Genomic DNA, 16,880 nt, shown 5'->3' on the forward strand with positions numbered 1-16,880 from the left:
GATGGGTAAGTTGTTATACTTTATCATCGAGTTGAGCTGAACAAGAGAATGCTTATCTCTTTGGTCTCTTGGTATTTATAAGCACACGCTAATTGTTAAATTTACTTCCTTTCTGCATGGTGCTATCCCCTCCCCCCCTTTTTTTTACAAGTTGAGAGGATCTGATTTTGAAAAAAATACAAAGACTGAAAAGTATTTAATTATGTGCACTTGGCCTCAGAGTTTCTAGCTTTATCAGAGACCTTGAATTTCAATGACAATATTCAAAATTTGGAAGATATCTTTTGGCCATTTTGCCTTAGTTTTCTTTTCTGAAAATGCAGAGACATTCTGGCTGGCCTTGTTTCCCCTGGTGTTATGTGACTCTCTGACATCAGCATAGATATATTCCGCTTTGACACATGATACCAGCGGGTTTGAGACAGAAGGGCAAGACGGCTGAGCCTGTAGCAGGACATGACAGAAAAGCTGGACTCTACTAAATGGCATCGGCAACAGGTGTTCTTTGGAGCCAGAGTTAGGAAGGGCTTCTTCCTCTATTTTTAAAAAGTGGGGAGGTAACTCACAAATATATACAAAATGGGAGAGTTATATGCTCATGGCTATAAGATACATTCATCCAGATAGAATGTTTATTATCATCAGGGTGGAACAACTGAGTGTCTTTCTTTTGTTTCCTTCTATTTTTGAAGTAGAAGATTCTCACATCTGTGGCAGAGGTCTTGATGTAGGAAGATAAATTTGCTATGCTCCTAAGATTTGTTTTAGCTCAGTGACGCTATAGCCATACGTATACGTGGCTAACTTTTACACTTACAAGACTGAGTGTCTTCTCTGTCCCTGGAGGGCCATTAAACCTAGCAGGCTGTCAGAGAATTGACAATGACAGCATAACTGAACAACCAAACACTTATTTTCAATAGAGAATCCTAAAACATTCTAGCTATTAAGCAGAACCAAGAGTTTATTTCCATTAGGACTGAGTAACTCATCTGCCCCCATATGTTTTTTACTACATCTAATAACTTTTTTCCACCACTATTGGCTGTTCCTATAAAAGCACTGAGATACTGGATAAAATATCATAACATCTAAACCATTTTTTAAAGTTATCTTTTTCTGGGTCTTTGTGACAACCCAGTTCTTAGTCCTTACCATTCTCTCTAACCAAGACTTGAATCCAAGCAACACTGGTCTGGCTTTGATCTGGTTTTGTAATTTTGAAGGAAAAAAATGAGCACTTCGTTTCAATAATCAGAAAAATAGTATATTGAGTTTACTCATTAATTTGACTCTACCTAATTTTTTAAAAGGCAGATAAAATAGGAAGCTAATACCATTGATTCTGCTTGTTAATTCACTGTGTAGTCCTAATACTTTTTCTTCATTACTCACTGAATTAGTGAAGAGCCAGTATCAGAAGGAGAAACATTACCCCCAAATGAATATATTTATAAAAATGTTTTTGTATGCTGATTTTTTTAAAGATTTTACTTATTTATTCATGAGAGACAGAGGAGGAGAGAGAGAGAGGGAGAAAGAGAGAGAAGCAGAGGGAGAAGCAGGCTCCCAAGGAGCAGGGAGCATGATGCGGGACTCGATCCCAGGACTCTGGGATCATGACCTGAGCCAAAGGCAGACGCTTAACCATCTGAGCCACCCAGGCGCCCTGTATGCTGATTTTCTTTATCTTCTTTCTTATAATTAGCAGGCTATTATATTTGACCTTGGCAAAATATTTTAATTAGGTCGTCCATGGATATTTCAATAAGCTTGAATTTTTTTTGACATTTCAAACATAACCTTGTGTCATTCATGCTTGTCTCCTACTATTTTAAATGTATATCATGTTCCAGCTACAGGAATTACCATGGTTACTTGTTACGCCAATAGTGAACTGTGGTTTGCATTAAAAACTACTGTGCTGTCTCACCTCTGCACTGAAAATGACATCAATATCTCAATAATCACAATAATATGAATTAATATGGAACCCTGGAGAAGTGTGACTATAAGATGATTGGACATAGTGGAAGAAGTTCTTAAGAGCTAAAATATATTTAAATGGCTTTTTGGGGGTACACTATGTTCATATTCTCTAAGAGCTCATTTTAATGCCAAAATTGGCTTAGTTTATTAACAATATTGCTGAATGGTTATAATCTCGCTTCCCCCTTTTTATTTTTTTTTAAATTAAAAAAAAATTTTTTGAAGATTTTTAAAAAATTTATTCATTTGAAAGACAGAGAGAGAGCAAGTGAGCAAGAGAGCGAGTGAGAGCAAGAGCAGGGGGAGGGTCAGCAGAAGAGGAAGAAGCAGGCTCTCCGCTGAGCAAGGCACCCAATGTGGGGTTCGATGCGGGGCTCGATCCCAGAATCCGAGAATCATGACCTGTGCCAAAGGCAGATGCTTAACCGACTGAGCCACCCAGGCAGCCCTCCCTGCCTCCTTTTTACTTATTTATTTTTCTTATTTATTTATTTATTTTTAATTTAAATTCAATTAATTAACACATAATGTATTATTTGTTTCAGAGGTATGCTCCCTCCTTTTAAAAATGTATTTTCCTTTAGAAACATATAGGAGTTTAGTATTTCTTTGGGTGGAGAGAGAGTCCCATTTAATGTGAAATGATTACCAGAGAATTCAATTGGCAAGTCTTGCCAAAGGCACTTTTGTGTCCAGAGATGGTATCTAGGATTAAATTGGTTTGATCAGAGCCCTCACTTCTGATTATGTGGACTACCTGAAGTTTAAGAAAAGTTCTAGTTAATAGTCTTCTTCTAAGTTACCATCCATCCACTCCTGCTTCATAATAACGCTTGAGAAGTTCTGGGGGCCATTTTCCCATGCGTCTCACAGATCTCCCTATACTGTTCAAAGGACTTACTCCCTGCACATTGCCCCGTTAAGGAATCCTGAACAATGATACATGCTGTGGCCCAGAAGTCTCCACTCACCTGCACTGGTGCCTGCACCGGATGTGAGGTCTCCACCCATCAGACCACCTGTGGATTAAAGAGAAAGATCACATGGAGGAAAGGCTACAGGTCCAGAGAACAACACACTTTACCTTTAGCAGCCACAGTATTTTGGCTCTCCCAAGGGTCAAATTTGTAAAATATTACCTAAGTTGGAAGGCTGACATTTGTTTTATTATGACATGCTGAGCTCAAACATTAAACCTACATTCAATCACTGACATTTTGCAGAATCTTTCTAAGAAAGGTTACATTAAAAAAATCCAGTGTTTAAATGGTCTCTGAATTTTCATTTTTGGATGTTTTATAGAAAGTGAAAAAAAAAAAGGACTAAGGTTTACTGTATGTTCAAATAACCATACATTTAATGTTTAATTCTTTGTAAATATATTTTTATAATTAATTTTATAAAATGCTAATTGTCCAGAACTTTGGTCATTTCATGAATCTACCCACAATGAATGACCTCATTTACTACCTGAATTTTCCTTACTGACACAATAAAGTAGGTTTCATCGGCTACAAATTTAGAGAGGTATGCTTACTCACTGCTAACTTAAATTTGGCAATGTTAAAATATGACAGCTGGGATGTTTCAATAAGATACTGAGTATATTAATTACTGTTAGCTTTTAAGGAATAAGATTTAGCCAAAAGAACAGAATATTAGCTGGATTCTTTTCTTTCTTTCTTTGTTTTGGAAAGGAAGGTGGGGGGCAGAGGGAGAGAGAGAGAGACAGTCTCAAGCAGGCTCCACACCCAGCATGGGGCCCGACGTGGCACTCTGTCTCACAACCCTGAGATTGTGACCTGAGCTGAAATCAAGAGTCAGATGCTTAACCAGCTGAGCCACCCAGCCGTTCCTCAGCTGGATTATTTTCTAACTGATCCTAAGTGACAGCCTATAATTATTAGTTTGTTCTGGTTTTGGAATTTGAAGAAAATATTCACTATATTTTCAGAAATGTTTGTTACTTCCAATCAAATAATATTTTGGAAATAAAGTATGAAATTCAAAAAAATAAACGAGCATGAATTTATCAAACAGGGAATTCAACTGTGTTTGAGTATGATCTGAAAAAAATAACATACGGTTATTGAAAATTCTTATGAAAAATTTCAATCATATTCAAAAGTAGAGAGAATGGCATAATGAAGTCCTTTATACACATCTCTCAGACTCAAGATTTATTATTTGGTTGATTTTGATTATATTTTCTATATAAAGTTTCTGTACTAAATAGTAATACATGTTTAAATTATAAGGCAGATATTGAAGTATTCTCAAGGAAAAATCCTTCCATGAATAAATTGCTTTTAACACAGTTATATGTGCTCAAGACATATTAAAAATTTCCTATGGAGTGCTTTTTTAAAAAATAAAATGTAATATATAATGGTTTGCTATATGCAATTTAGAAATACAATTATTTTTGGTGCTTCTTTTGGAGATATAAAGGAATTGTTTGGTTATATTCAGTATACATTTACTTAGTTCCGACTGGGAAGCTGGCAAACCAGGAGGAATTTCTTCCCTTCAAGATTCTTTAAATCCAGTGGGGAAATAGACACATATTCAATAAAGCACATTGTATTGTATTTTGCTTGATCTGAGTATGAAGAATGGTTGAACTTTTCCTGAGCAATAATTTCTTTTCTCTGGGACACCGTGAATTGCACAACAGTAGGGATTTCTTAGAAATGTTGAGACAAATTTGTGGCAGGTATATATGTTCTTATGATGTACTCTTAATTTCATTTCTGACTAAGTTCTGTTTTTATTTCACACTTCTTAAGTTACACTATTTTATCATATTTCTTTTCTGCTTTAAGTCCTTTGTGGTATAAGTTTCTGTATAAACAAAAAAAGCCCAGAATATAAATAACTAGATGGCACAAATGCTATCAGAGGACACAGGGAAAGATTTCACAGAAGAAGTGATGGTTGGCTAAGAGGAAGAAGGAAAATGACATTTTAGGCGGGAGGAGAGCAGAAGCAAAAGAATGGAGACAGGATGTTTGACTTTTTGTTTGAGAAAGTATGTGGTTAAAATAGGGCCACATGAGAGATTGGTGATAGTCTGAATAGATAAATAGCAGATTATGGAAGATTTCAAAAGACAGGCTGACGAGGTTGCAGACCTAAAAGGGGGTGGATATTAAGCAATGAGGGAACATAACAAACGGAAAACTGGAAAAGTCTACAGCTTGAAGATATAATACCCTTTTGGCCAACAGTGGCTCCTTCCAATGATTTCTAACACTGCATCTGTATGAGGACATACCTGTGTTACCTGCACTTGGAGGTCGATGTGTCACACCAGGAGACATACTGTTTCTCTGCAGAGAAGGGTGGGCCAGTGGCAAAAGGTTGGGGTTTCCCAGTGAGCTGACAGGGTTGCTGTATACCAAACTGTTGTGGCTGGACACTGGGATGGAGACTGGCATCTCAAAGTTGGGAGGGGGAACAGCCTGTAGGAGCAGAAAAAAAAAGATATTGGTAAAAAGAAAGAAGAGAAACAGAAGCCCTCAAGTACAGATAAGCCTTTACTTTTCCAAGAAAAGTTTCAAATTCCAAGCTGCTTGGTGTCTAGAAGACCATTAAGAAGAGCTCTCAAGATGTTCAGATCATAAATTGATTTATTTAATGTGCTTAGAACTCTTTGCAACTATTAGAAAACGTTTCACTTTTGTTTAAAACAAAGCCCCATTTCATTAGACTCCATTGTCTTTGAATCCATTCTATTAAGTAATAATTGTTCATTTGTGATGTCTGAATCTGGTACCAGAAATGAATGCAAGATCAAAGGTGCATGATTGCAATGACTTCACAGAGAAAAAGGAGGATTAAAATGCAAACCAGAGTCTTCGGTTTAATTGCTTATTGAAGCTTATTTATGCAGAAGTTTAATGATATAAAATCATCTCCAAGCATGTGAATAGCACATATACTTTATTATTTTTTAAAAGTCTGTCTTTTGAGAGTAACTCTAAAGATAATAGACATTTTAAGAGACAGAATTCAACAGAGCATGTATCATTCAATAGTTTATATTTTTAAAATGATAGTTCAGAATATATGTTATACTTTATATTTTGGGGATGCACTAACACTGACAAATGGCAAGACCTCTATCTCAAAGGACAAAGCTGGCAAATATTGAGTGAAATGAAGTCGTGTGTATATCTAATTAGAGTAATCAGGTCCCAATTATTGATATTTTGGTATTATTTTAACAATTTAAGCAAAATCATGCTTATTTCTCTGCTTGTGCTAATCATACCTACAACTTCCTTTTTAAAAAATGTTTAACATAAATGAAAGTACTGCTTGAATATATTGCCAGAGGACTCTGGTGTCAGAGCATACAGCATTCTTACTATGAAATGGGTACGCGTGCGTGTGTGTGTAACTATCTAATATACCTACTGGAGACAGGGTTTATATAGAAGTCACTGTGTAAGTTTAAATGCCTATGTGCATGTGACTCAAAGGTTTTTATTTTTATTTATATTTTTATCGTTTTTCCCAGTAATCTTAATATCGTCTTTCCTTTGCTGGTTGATTGGCTGGCCTGCATCAGATGTCATGCTCTGCAAAAGCTGTTTAATCCTGGTGGTGAGTTCAATACTACTCTCTATTTAGGCTTATGTTCTCTTATTCTTTATTTTTCCTATTTTCTTTTCTTCCATGATCTGGACATGTTGCTATTGACAGAAGCAAATGTTTCGTAACTCTTTTACATGTCTTTGTTTTACAGGGAAATGAAAATGTTGAAGTGCTTTATTAAAACAGTCATTCTTTATTAAGACTTTATTTTAAGCAGAGTAACAAACAATAATTTTGGATAAACATCATGATACAATGAAATATAAATGTTGGACAAGACATCTAAGAATGAATTTCCAGAGGCTCAGATTTTCAGAGCCTTTTAAACAACAAAAAGTATTAGGGTATGCTGTGAAGTAAATGTCTGTAGAATGAATGAAATATTGCATTCCTGTAGTAAAAGGCCAAATAAGAATTACTTAGAATACCTAAGAAAACGAAGGTAAGCAACTGTGGTAGGTGTTCTCTATTTGCCCCTCCAGATCCACTCTCCATGCTCTTCACTGCTCTGGGCCCAAGAGGCTGACTGTATCTCCAGACCGCAGCCACCGGGCTCCCCCTGCCCTCTGGCTTCAGCTGGGCCAGTGGAAGCACCAGCAGAAGTTCAGAGAGCAGGAGAGAAGTCAGGGTGTTTTGCTACGGTAGCATGCTCCCTGCGGAGCCACAGGCTGGCAGAGGCTGAGTTCCGCCAGCGAAGGTCACACCTCGTTTGGGGTCACGTCTTCTACAGACTTAGATCTTGCTGTGCTCTGGTATCTTTTCTGTACTCTTGCTCCCTCAGGGCTTGGTTATGGTAACAGCTTCCAGGTTGCAAGCCCTAATATACTTCACCATTCCTTTGGGTTTCACTGAACTCTACCTATCTTCAAACAGTCCTTTTACTAAACTCCCTTCAATGACCGTGTTTTCCCCCAGAGCCATAATGGTGACTCTCTAGGTCTAGAATAGTGGTACTCTACAGGGGTGAACTCCCTCCCTAGGGAGCACTTTGGAAATCTGTGGAACAATTCTGGGGTGTCACAATAACTGGGGGGTGTGGCTGGTATTTTCTGGGTAGGCAGGTATGCTGTAAACCCTGTCATATGTGGGACAGTTCAACACCACAAAGAATCATCTCTTATCCCATTCAACTTTCAAAAGCCCCCACTGGACATTTATATGTGTGAAAAATCCCATTGACAATGATGTGAGTCAGAACTAACTTTGTTCTACAAACACAAGGTATTTTTATACATTGAAACACGGATTTTGTTATACACTGAAATTTCCAGAAATGCAATTACTGTGTGCATTGAGGGAACATTCTACTTTCTTATGTAAGGAACTTGGTCAAAAATTTTTCACCATCTTGGAAAGTCATGTCACCAATGGCAATTCTGCTTTTCAATTTGGGTTGTAAATATAGCACACTGTTTTCTCTTAACTCATTCCATTAGAAAGTGTTCCTCTACCCCTTCACTGAAAATCCTCTTGTCATAGTCATTAATAACCTTCAGGTTGCTAAATCCAGTGGAAACTCCTCAGTCTTCAACTTGGACATGGCTGTCACTCCTTCCTGGTAAACATTCTTCCCTTTCAAAACTCTGGGCTTTCCCCCCTACCTTGATGGTTTCTCCTCAGCTTTTGTTGCCAGTTCTTTCTTTTCTCCCTGATCTCTGAATTGAAGAGTAGCATGGTTCTTTATCTGCGGCTCAGATCTCTCTCCTTATTCAGCCTGGCATATCCAGCAACGACCTCAATACTTCTACTTGAATGTCTAATAGACACCTCAAAATCAACTCCAATCTACCTCCACTCGTACATTTCTTCATCTCCAGCTGATGACAATGCTTTCAATGGCACAGAATAAAATCCTTGGGAGTTCCCCTTGAATCTTCACTTTCTCCCACACCTGACATCGAGTCTACCCAGAAATCCTCTTGGTTTAACTTCCAAATATATCCACTCTCCAAACACCTCTCACTCTAATGGTTACCATTCTGATTCCAGCATCATCACCTCTTGCCTTGATCACTGGTGTCACCTCCTAAGAGTTGTCCGTTTCTATCCTTGCCCTCCTTTTTATTTTCAATCTAGCAATCGAATTGATCCTTTAAAAGCACAAGTCAGATGATGACACCCTGTGAGAAGCTCCCACCTTACTCAGAGAGAAGCCCAGCTTCTTCCAATGTTCCATAAGGCCCCATAAGTTCCAGCTCTCACCGGGCTTCATGATCTGATTTCCTATTGTCCTCTTCCTCACTCCATGTCCATGGCTAACCCCAGCACTTCCTTCAATTTTCTGCTCAAAATCTGGCCTTCTCAAGGAAGGCCCCCTTGACTACCTTATTTAATTGTACAGCTTGCTTTACCCCCCATCCCTCTCCTGATCCCTTTCTCCTGCTTTTCTTTCCTTTGTAACATCACTTATGATGTTGGCCAAATAATGTTCCCTTTCATCAAGCTGCTAGAGCGCTTTTGTTGTAAGGGAATGCAGCACTTAGTCTACATTTTATTATATGAGTTGAATATTTTTCATCAAAGGAGAATTTTTAGGAAGACATTGTACTAATATGAAAATACAAGCTTACAATATACTGTATATTATTTACTGAGCAGGCACCATAGTATATAATTCACACACATTATGTGATCCAACCCTTTCAACATCCCTTCCCTATGGACATAATCCTTCCCTTTTTATATCGGTAAGATTAAGTGGCCCAAGGTCATCTAACTAGTAAGTGACTGAGCCTGTTGCTTTTTCCATTAAATCGTTGTGTGACACAGTATAAGTTTTTGGATAGAAATAAAATACTGCAGTCAGAAAGCATACTGTGAAGTGAGTATGGGCTTCAGGTTAGCAGCTTATTATTTGTGAACCATGAAAATAATGAACTAAAAGGGTTCTCATGACATGTGGCTGAGTGTCCATGTTAGAGTGAGCTCTGTGCTTGTAACTGCCAGGGTGTGACTGAGGTCTCAGGAATAAAATAAACCTTCAAGACTCCTCTCTTCCATATTTACTCAGGTTTGGTATTTTAAAGCTATCTTTTAGCTACAAATATTTTAATCTGTATTCACTCTTACTACTTATAAATGTTTAACTATGACTGGGTACCTAAGGATCTGCTATAAAACTACTTCTCCCCTTGAATATTCTACAGAGTGTTGAGTGTCTCAGTAGGGAGCAAAGCCCATTTCCTCCGACTACATGGACATCCAAAAGAAGAAAAATTATCAATAATTTTTTCATAAAATCCGAACCACCCTAATAACTGGTTCAGTGAAAATCTCTCTGCTCCTCTCTTCCTCTGACCGTCATCCCAAAGAATTATTCAGTTTCCAGCATTCTGGACTGTAAACAATTTGATAAGTATCAAATTCTCTTGTTGACTGGTTAAATAGCAGTCAGATATAACTCTGATACTGAAGCATATTTCAAAAAATCACAATTTATAAAATATGCTAACATCTTTTTGCATTCTATCTTTTGCTTTCTTTCTCTGTATGTATTAGGAACTGGCTAAATAGTTTTAAAGTCAAATTATAAGCTTAAAAATGACCACACTGAAGACATAGCTCAGAGACTCAGAAAGAACAACAGCCTTTATATCAGAAATCTCAGTTGCAGTCCAGTTGTGTAATAAATTTCCATTTAACCAGGCAAGTCATTTAATCTCTCTTGACCTGATCTGAGACATGAATGCAAACATAAAGAGACTAGTAATTAGCTCTAAACATTTTAGGGAATGCAGAGGCTACAAAAATGTATAAATGTTTATAGGAATTTGGCATTACTTATTTTCTTCTTGATCTTTCAAAATTAGGGAACTTAAAAGCATCTCTTTAAAAAATTTTTGTCTAAAAATTGGAAGCCAGAAAGTAGTTAAGAACTCCCAACTTGCATATATCTCAGGGCTGGGCTCCAAATTTTAGAACACTCAAGACAGGTAGGAAGAGGGAATTTCAGGTGATTAAATAAAATGTTGTAGGCAGGACTACTATGTAATTTGCAGGGCCCGGGCCAAAATGAAAATGTGGAGCCCCCTGTTGAAAAATTATGAAGAATTTCAAGATGGTGATGGCAAAGCCTACAAAAGCAGGGCCCTATGTAATTGCACAGGTCAGCCCTGCTTTAAGATACACAGGCATGAGAGCTAAAAAGCTTTTAGTGTCTATCCCTGAACAAAATGATCATGGTTATTGAAGTGAGTCATCGTGGTCAGAAAGGTATCTGAACTCTTACCCAAAACCCACTATTTTCCCCAAACTTACCACAAGGAAAAGTCCAATAAAAAGTTAAATAAAATGTTTTTAATAAAATATTTTTAGTTAATAGGCCCTCTTTTATTTAATGTGAATGACTGGACTGAATCCCCTTTTTGGGCCGCTAATGATACTCCCTTTCGATCAACCATGACCAGGCTGCTGAGAACCGACAGAGGGGGAAAAAGAAATCACACAACTCCACTTGCTGATATCCACATTCCCTCAAGGTTGCCTGACAACTCTGGCCTGTACTCGCTCTTTCCCATCTAATTCCCGATTTCTTCCAATGTCTACAACTTCATCATTCTTGGTCCTCTCTCTAGCACCTACTCCCTCCCTATCTATAGAAGCTAGGTTCAATATAAAACACAGAAATCACTAGGTGGTCACATACTTAACTTCACTCTACCCACCTACCACCTTAACTAGGTCATGGGTCTACCTACAACTCTGTCCTGTTCCAGGCCCCAACCTCCTTCCCTTCCTTGAGTAGCCCACCACTGTAACCCCACTGCACCAATGCCTTTGATCTTTTCTTTCCTGCAAGCATTTGTCCTCTGCAGATAAATAATCTCCAGAGCTTTTCCTTTTAACTCTTTCCTTGATCCTAGTTACAGCAGTATTTCTCTCTTCAGTCTGTTATTTGAAGAACACACATGCTATTTCCACTTCCTCCCTTCCCGCTCACTTTCAACCAATCTTGCAACCACGTCTTCTTCCTTCAGCCCATTTCCTAATTCCTGGTTCCTCAAATGGAACTGTTTTTTTCTTGCTGTAATGCCCAGCATGAACCGTGGCAAACCCCACATGAGGAAATGCTGGTCAACAAGATTCCAAATCATCCATGAATTATTTCATGTAATTGAGGAATATGGGCATAAATTATATTGTAACAGGTGATTGCAATATTAAATTTTCTATTTTAAAAGGGAAACTCTTCAAACTGGGTCTCTGAAATAGAAAAACAGTCTTGTAATGTTTTTAAAGAGGTGGAGACACTCTCTACATACAAAGGGCAGAGTGTCCTTGCCCTGCTTTAAATGTTTTAGCAGCTGTGGAAACTTTCAACAAAATTTACTTCCAGCAACTGAAAGCGATGTGCGAAAACTGGGCTTTTCATCGTGGAGACTGAAGCACTTACTAAAGAGATGAAAACTCAGAGGCACAGCTAGGAGCTGTGTAGTCCTTCTCATAGCCCGGCCTATAAACTCTCATGTGGTTTTCATCCCCCGCCACACACCACTGCACCTCTTAAGAAATCATGTATCCTGATTTTGAACTCTTTACAGGACAGGATGAAATACTGTGAGGGAGTCCAGGTATGCATCACACCTCTTTCTCCTAAAGCATGGGAAAAACGATCCAGTGTGCAAATATGGGCATTCTCCCAGAGTCTCGACGGGGGGTAGGGTGGGTGGGTGGGGGTTAAAGCTTCACACATTTAGGATCACAGCCATGGAGAGTGATCTGCAGTATTACATATATACTGCACTTTCTTAACTGTGCAGGGGATTCCTCCCATCTGAGACACCTACAATCTTATCTTCACAAACCTTTATGCCCGGCACCTCTAAACCGGTGTATTGTATAGCAAGTGAAACTCAGCCCGTAAGAATTAAAAATTGGCCCAAAGGAGGGGTTTCTTTCCTTCTTCTGGGCAAGATAAAATCTCAATGGGCATTTTATCATTTAAGAATTCCGGGTATAACAAGTATGCATCGCTGCATCTGATAGGAAATATTTTATTTTTGATAAAGTGCCCACTGTGGATGTGTTGTAGGTAGTACTTAGTTTTATGAAACCTTTAAGAACTTAAGCCACTTAGCTTTCTTTCATGATACCGTGTATTAATAATTCTGATTCAACAAAAGCTCTACTGCTGACATTATTTCATTTAACAAAAGAAGCAGACATATTTATGAGGATAGAAAGTTTAATATTTATACATTTTATAAATGAGTTTTAAAGTGTTCAGTTTAATTCAACACAGGTTGGTTGTGCACTTACTACGTGTAAGGCATTAATTTATCCTGTGAGTGCAGATGTGGACTTGGCCTAGAGCTCTCGTCCCCAAATATCTGCACTTATAATTGCTGAGGCATATTTTCACTGCAGAGTCTCTCCCAATCCTCAGGTTGAGGGTGTTTTGCTAACTTACAAAAAATGTTCTTTTCTAAGAAAGGAATTAATTATCCCCTGAAGAGCTGGTACACAATGAGGGTTTCAGACTCTAACATTAGTTATTCAGAAAGCACGTGAACCTGAGTTGCATCACTTGATGTCACAAAATTAAAATCACTTGACTGATGACAGAGTATAATAAAAGGTATGTACTTTTCCCCTCTCTATGTGGGCAAACAAAATAATACATGCAGAGTTATTTCTCTTAAATATCTGGCAAGGCATATGATTGATTGTTAGACATCTTTTGACTTGGTTAAGACAAAATTTAGCCAAATGTTAAAGCATGGAAAATGTTGGTGTAGGCAAAGCGAATATTCTGATAAAGCTTTAAAATCACCCCAGCACACAAACATGTTGAAGTCTTACCATTAGGTTTTCATGCAGTCTGTTTCCCTGCAGCGAGCATTAGCTTTAACCCTTCAGTGCTGTTGCTGAATGTCATGTAGGGGGAAAGGGGCTGAAGCTTTACTCAGAAACAAGCCTCTCTTTGGGTGAGGATCAGCAGTTTACGTGAGAGAACTGCGGATCTATCTGTGTATCCGGTCTCAGGACAGATACATGTATGTTTTATAGTAAATCCTCAAGCTTGTTCAGAAGGAGATTCCAGCATTTTACCAGTGCACTGTGATTTGTGTGAACTGTGTGTTTAAAAGATTGGGTAAATTCAGGGTGTGTCACATAGATCTTTCTCTTCCGCCTGTATACCTTCTGCCTCTGAATGAACTTCTTGATGGCAACTCTTGGATTACATAAGTTCAGCATCCCTTAGGGTTGGCTTTCTAAATGCACTGCCCATGGGATGAGATGGCTATTTTGTTGGTTTGACTTTCCAGTGCTTCTTAGAGAAAGTCATCACTGAAAGGGTTAAGGTATGTTACTGCAGCAGTTACCAGCAGACCAGCCATCTACCTTTGGTACTTACAGGAATTTTATGACTCTTGATCATATTATCAAATTCTTCATTAATTTTTTTGTATTTTTCTTCAGTGCGTGGGGTGAGTGCATAAGAGGAGTCGGGATCGGGGCTTTCACAGCCTTTGTTTTCTTTCTTGTTCAAGGCCTGCCAGGTTCAGAGAAATATCAAGAGTAAAAAAAATGAAGGGTGTTCCGAGTACTTACACACAATCTTTGCCTGCTGATCATTAGATCAATATCTTCGTTAATTTTCCTGTACTTGTCCTCAGACTCAGGGCTGTGACCTACTGAATCGTCTGCATCGGGATCTGGGCTGTCACAGCCATTAAGGCCCTTCTTTCTCAACGTCTGAAATACATAATTTGGAAAGTTCAAACCTAGACAGAGGCTGTAAGAGACATTCAGGGGTGTTAGAGAAGTTCAAGCTGTCTAGTACGTCAGGTTGTTATTACATATGCTTTTTTACATTAGGGTTAAGAAACCATAGAGAGAACCCGTGAGTGATTTCAATAGCGTACCCATTACTAGTTACAAAAAAAATAAAAGGGCGATATTCCCTTTACAACTAAATTCAGTCAATGAACAAAGACTGGTACAAGGGCTGAAATTTCATGGTACGGAATTCATACGTGCTTCAAATATCTAGTGATAGATACTTACAGAAGAATACAAGTAAGGTGGCAAATTGCAACACCGTCTTCCCACAGAAAAATTAGAAGTCAGGGCATTACACAATGATTTCAGAATTGCGATTGTGACAAAAGCAGAAATGTTGGAAACGGATCTCTAGTTTGAGTTTAACCTAATGGTTGGTGCTCTTGGTGTCCTGCCACCCCTTTGGATGTGCGCACGACAGCAAAAGGCCATAAGAGAACCCAGCTAATATTCTCATGAAGCACCCGGTAAGAATGTCCAAACACTGTGATCATAAGGGAGAATCATCTTTGTCTAGTCTGGTTAGGCATCTATATTTGTGAAAATCTGTATTGAGATTGTTAATACTGAGAAGCTATTTGCCTAAACATTGGCTGAAAGAAAAGTCAAAACGGCTGAGCCTAACTTTCCGTAAGCTGAGCAAGGAAGCCAGAGGACACTGAAAATTGGTAACCAAGTTGGTAACTACCAAACTAGCAAAAGTTCCTCCTGGTTCCAGCTGAGTAGGACCACCCTGAGACTGTCTGCTGACACATGAAAGTGAAAAGTCAGTGCCTTCTCCTGAACCTCCTGTCTCCTTAAGGTAGGTCTGGTCCAGTCACAGCTGTCACATAAGGATAAATACGAACGTAACACTGTAACAGGAAAAGTATGAGTCAGGAGTCCTGAGTTTTACTTTCCCTCTTTTTATTCCCCCCTTTTAACTGATGGTTGTCAAGTTAATTGTACCCCATCTGATTTACAGAGATAATGTTATGTTTTTAGAGATCATAAAACTTCTGATTAATCACAGCTTGCCATGTCAATTATTAATAGACTAGCAACATTCCTGATTTTTCTTGGTACTACCAACATCATTTATAAAGAGCTGGGTACCTAAGTGTCTCTCATTAATGGAAAGTTCAGCAGAGCTCATCTTTATTAAAGACAGAATTCACATACAAATAAAGCAGAAGCTGTGACATCAAGCTAAGGAATTCAAAGCTGAGATAACACTCCATCTTTAATTCATGCAATTGGGGAAAATAAATAAAACAACATGAGTTAAAAAGGGGGTGTCAGTCTTAACAATTTAAACTCTTTGGCTCTTATCAATGTGTAACAAATATAACATTTAAAATTAGTTTCTGAGGTACGGGAGATTTTTCACTTAAAGTCAAATTAAGAGAGTTACCATTTCTAATACATCTACGATACACTACAGCTCTGTAAATATTTATTAATGTTATAGTGGAAATAATATAACAAATAAACATATGGTTACAGCTTATTATGTGGTATAATGTTTGAATATTAAAATGAATATTTTGACACAAGATGATAATATATACATTTACAATCTTGGGGAATTTATAATCGGTGGGGCCACCTGTCCCCCTACCATGGATCTACACCATCATTTTTACCCAGAATAAGTAACCCTGGTGGGGGGGTTCTTAAAATAATACTACAAAGAATGTTACAATACGTTACAATAACAGTTTTATTCACTAACTTAATTTTCTATTTTAGGCTGTTTTGTTAGCATTATCTCAACTACAAGAGTATTCTTCTGGGTGATAACTATTTGCTGTATTATGATCTGTTTCTGCTTTGATCTCCACATATCCTTGAGCTTTTGAGAATAATTTCTGAGCGTCTTGCATCATAATCCACATAGTTTTCATAAAAATTAACTTATGTAGAGAAAGATGTCAGATCAAGAAAATATTATCTGATGATTTTCAAAACTCACTTGCCTATATTTCTATGAAGCATGATAGGAATATTATTATATAAACCCTTAATTTAAAGTCTTATATAACATTAATTTATAGTCTTATCTAGACAGTAGATTTTTCAGCGTGCACCGAAATCTTTTAGCCAATAAATCATATTGTAAAAATTATAGTTGTTTTGATGTGCAGATTTTTGACAACAGAACGCAAGGGCTAGGGGAGGCCTATCAACTGTCACTGCAATCCATCTGGCACATACATGTGTGCTAAATATTCTTATGAAGCTTTCAAGGGTAGATACTGTGTTTGGTTTATAAAAATTCAAACATCAATTACAGTTTGTTGAAAGATCTCCACAAATGTTAACTCATTATCTCTCACAAGTCTTCCACGAAGATTTTAGGGAAACTTTATGCCAGGTCTCAAACCAGCGTACGCAAGCATGAAGGTCCACACCTCTGGCCTCCTGCCGGGGGGGAAACATGGGGCCACCTTTCCCTGCCCAGGCTTTCCCACACTTGTAAGGTGAGGGATGCAGAATAGATCGCTTTCACTCACATGCAACTG

General features: G+C 38.0%; 1 protein-coding gene across 16 annotated transcripts in view; it reads right to left on the reverse strand.

Annotated features, from left to right (window-relative positions):
• MEF2C (myocyte enhancer factor 2C) overlaps window positions 1-16,880 on the reverse strand; it is a 150,775-nt gene that overhangs the window by 27,929 nt on the left and 105,966 nt on the right. For 12 of the 16 annotated variants that reach the window (XM_073887866.1, XM_073887879.1, XM_073887893.1 and 9 more), the window contains 3 exons: window positions 14,146-14,289; window positions 5,267-5,453; window positions 2,961-3,008 (listed from right to left, as the gene is read on the reverse strand). In XM_073887866.1, the coding sequence (XP_073743967.1) occupies window positions 2,961-3,008; window positions 5,267-5,453; window positions 14,146-14,289 (379 nt within the window). Of the gene's footprint in view, window positions 1-2,960; window positions 3,009-5,266; window positions 5,454-13,948; window positions 14,087-14,145; window positions 14,290-16,880 lie in introns of all 16 variants that reach the window. The other 4 variants (XM_025866763.2, XM_025866758.2, XM_073887903.1 and 1 more) reach the window with 2 other exon arrangements.

This window comes from Callorhinus ursinus, unplaced genomic scaffold (genome assembly GCF_003265705.2).
Source record: "Callorhinus ursinus isolate GAN/ISIS: 27379988/994484 unplaced genomic scaffold, GSC_fseal_2.0 scaffold3, whole genome shotgun sequence".
NCBI lineage: Eukaryota > Metazoa > Chordata > Mammalia > Carnivora > Otariidae > Callorhinus > Callorhinus ursinus.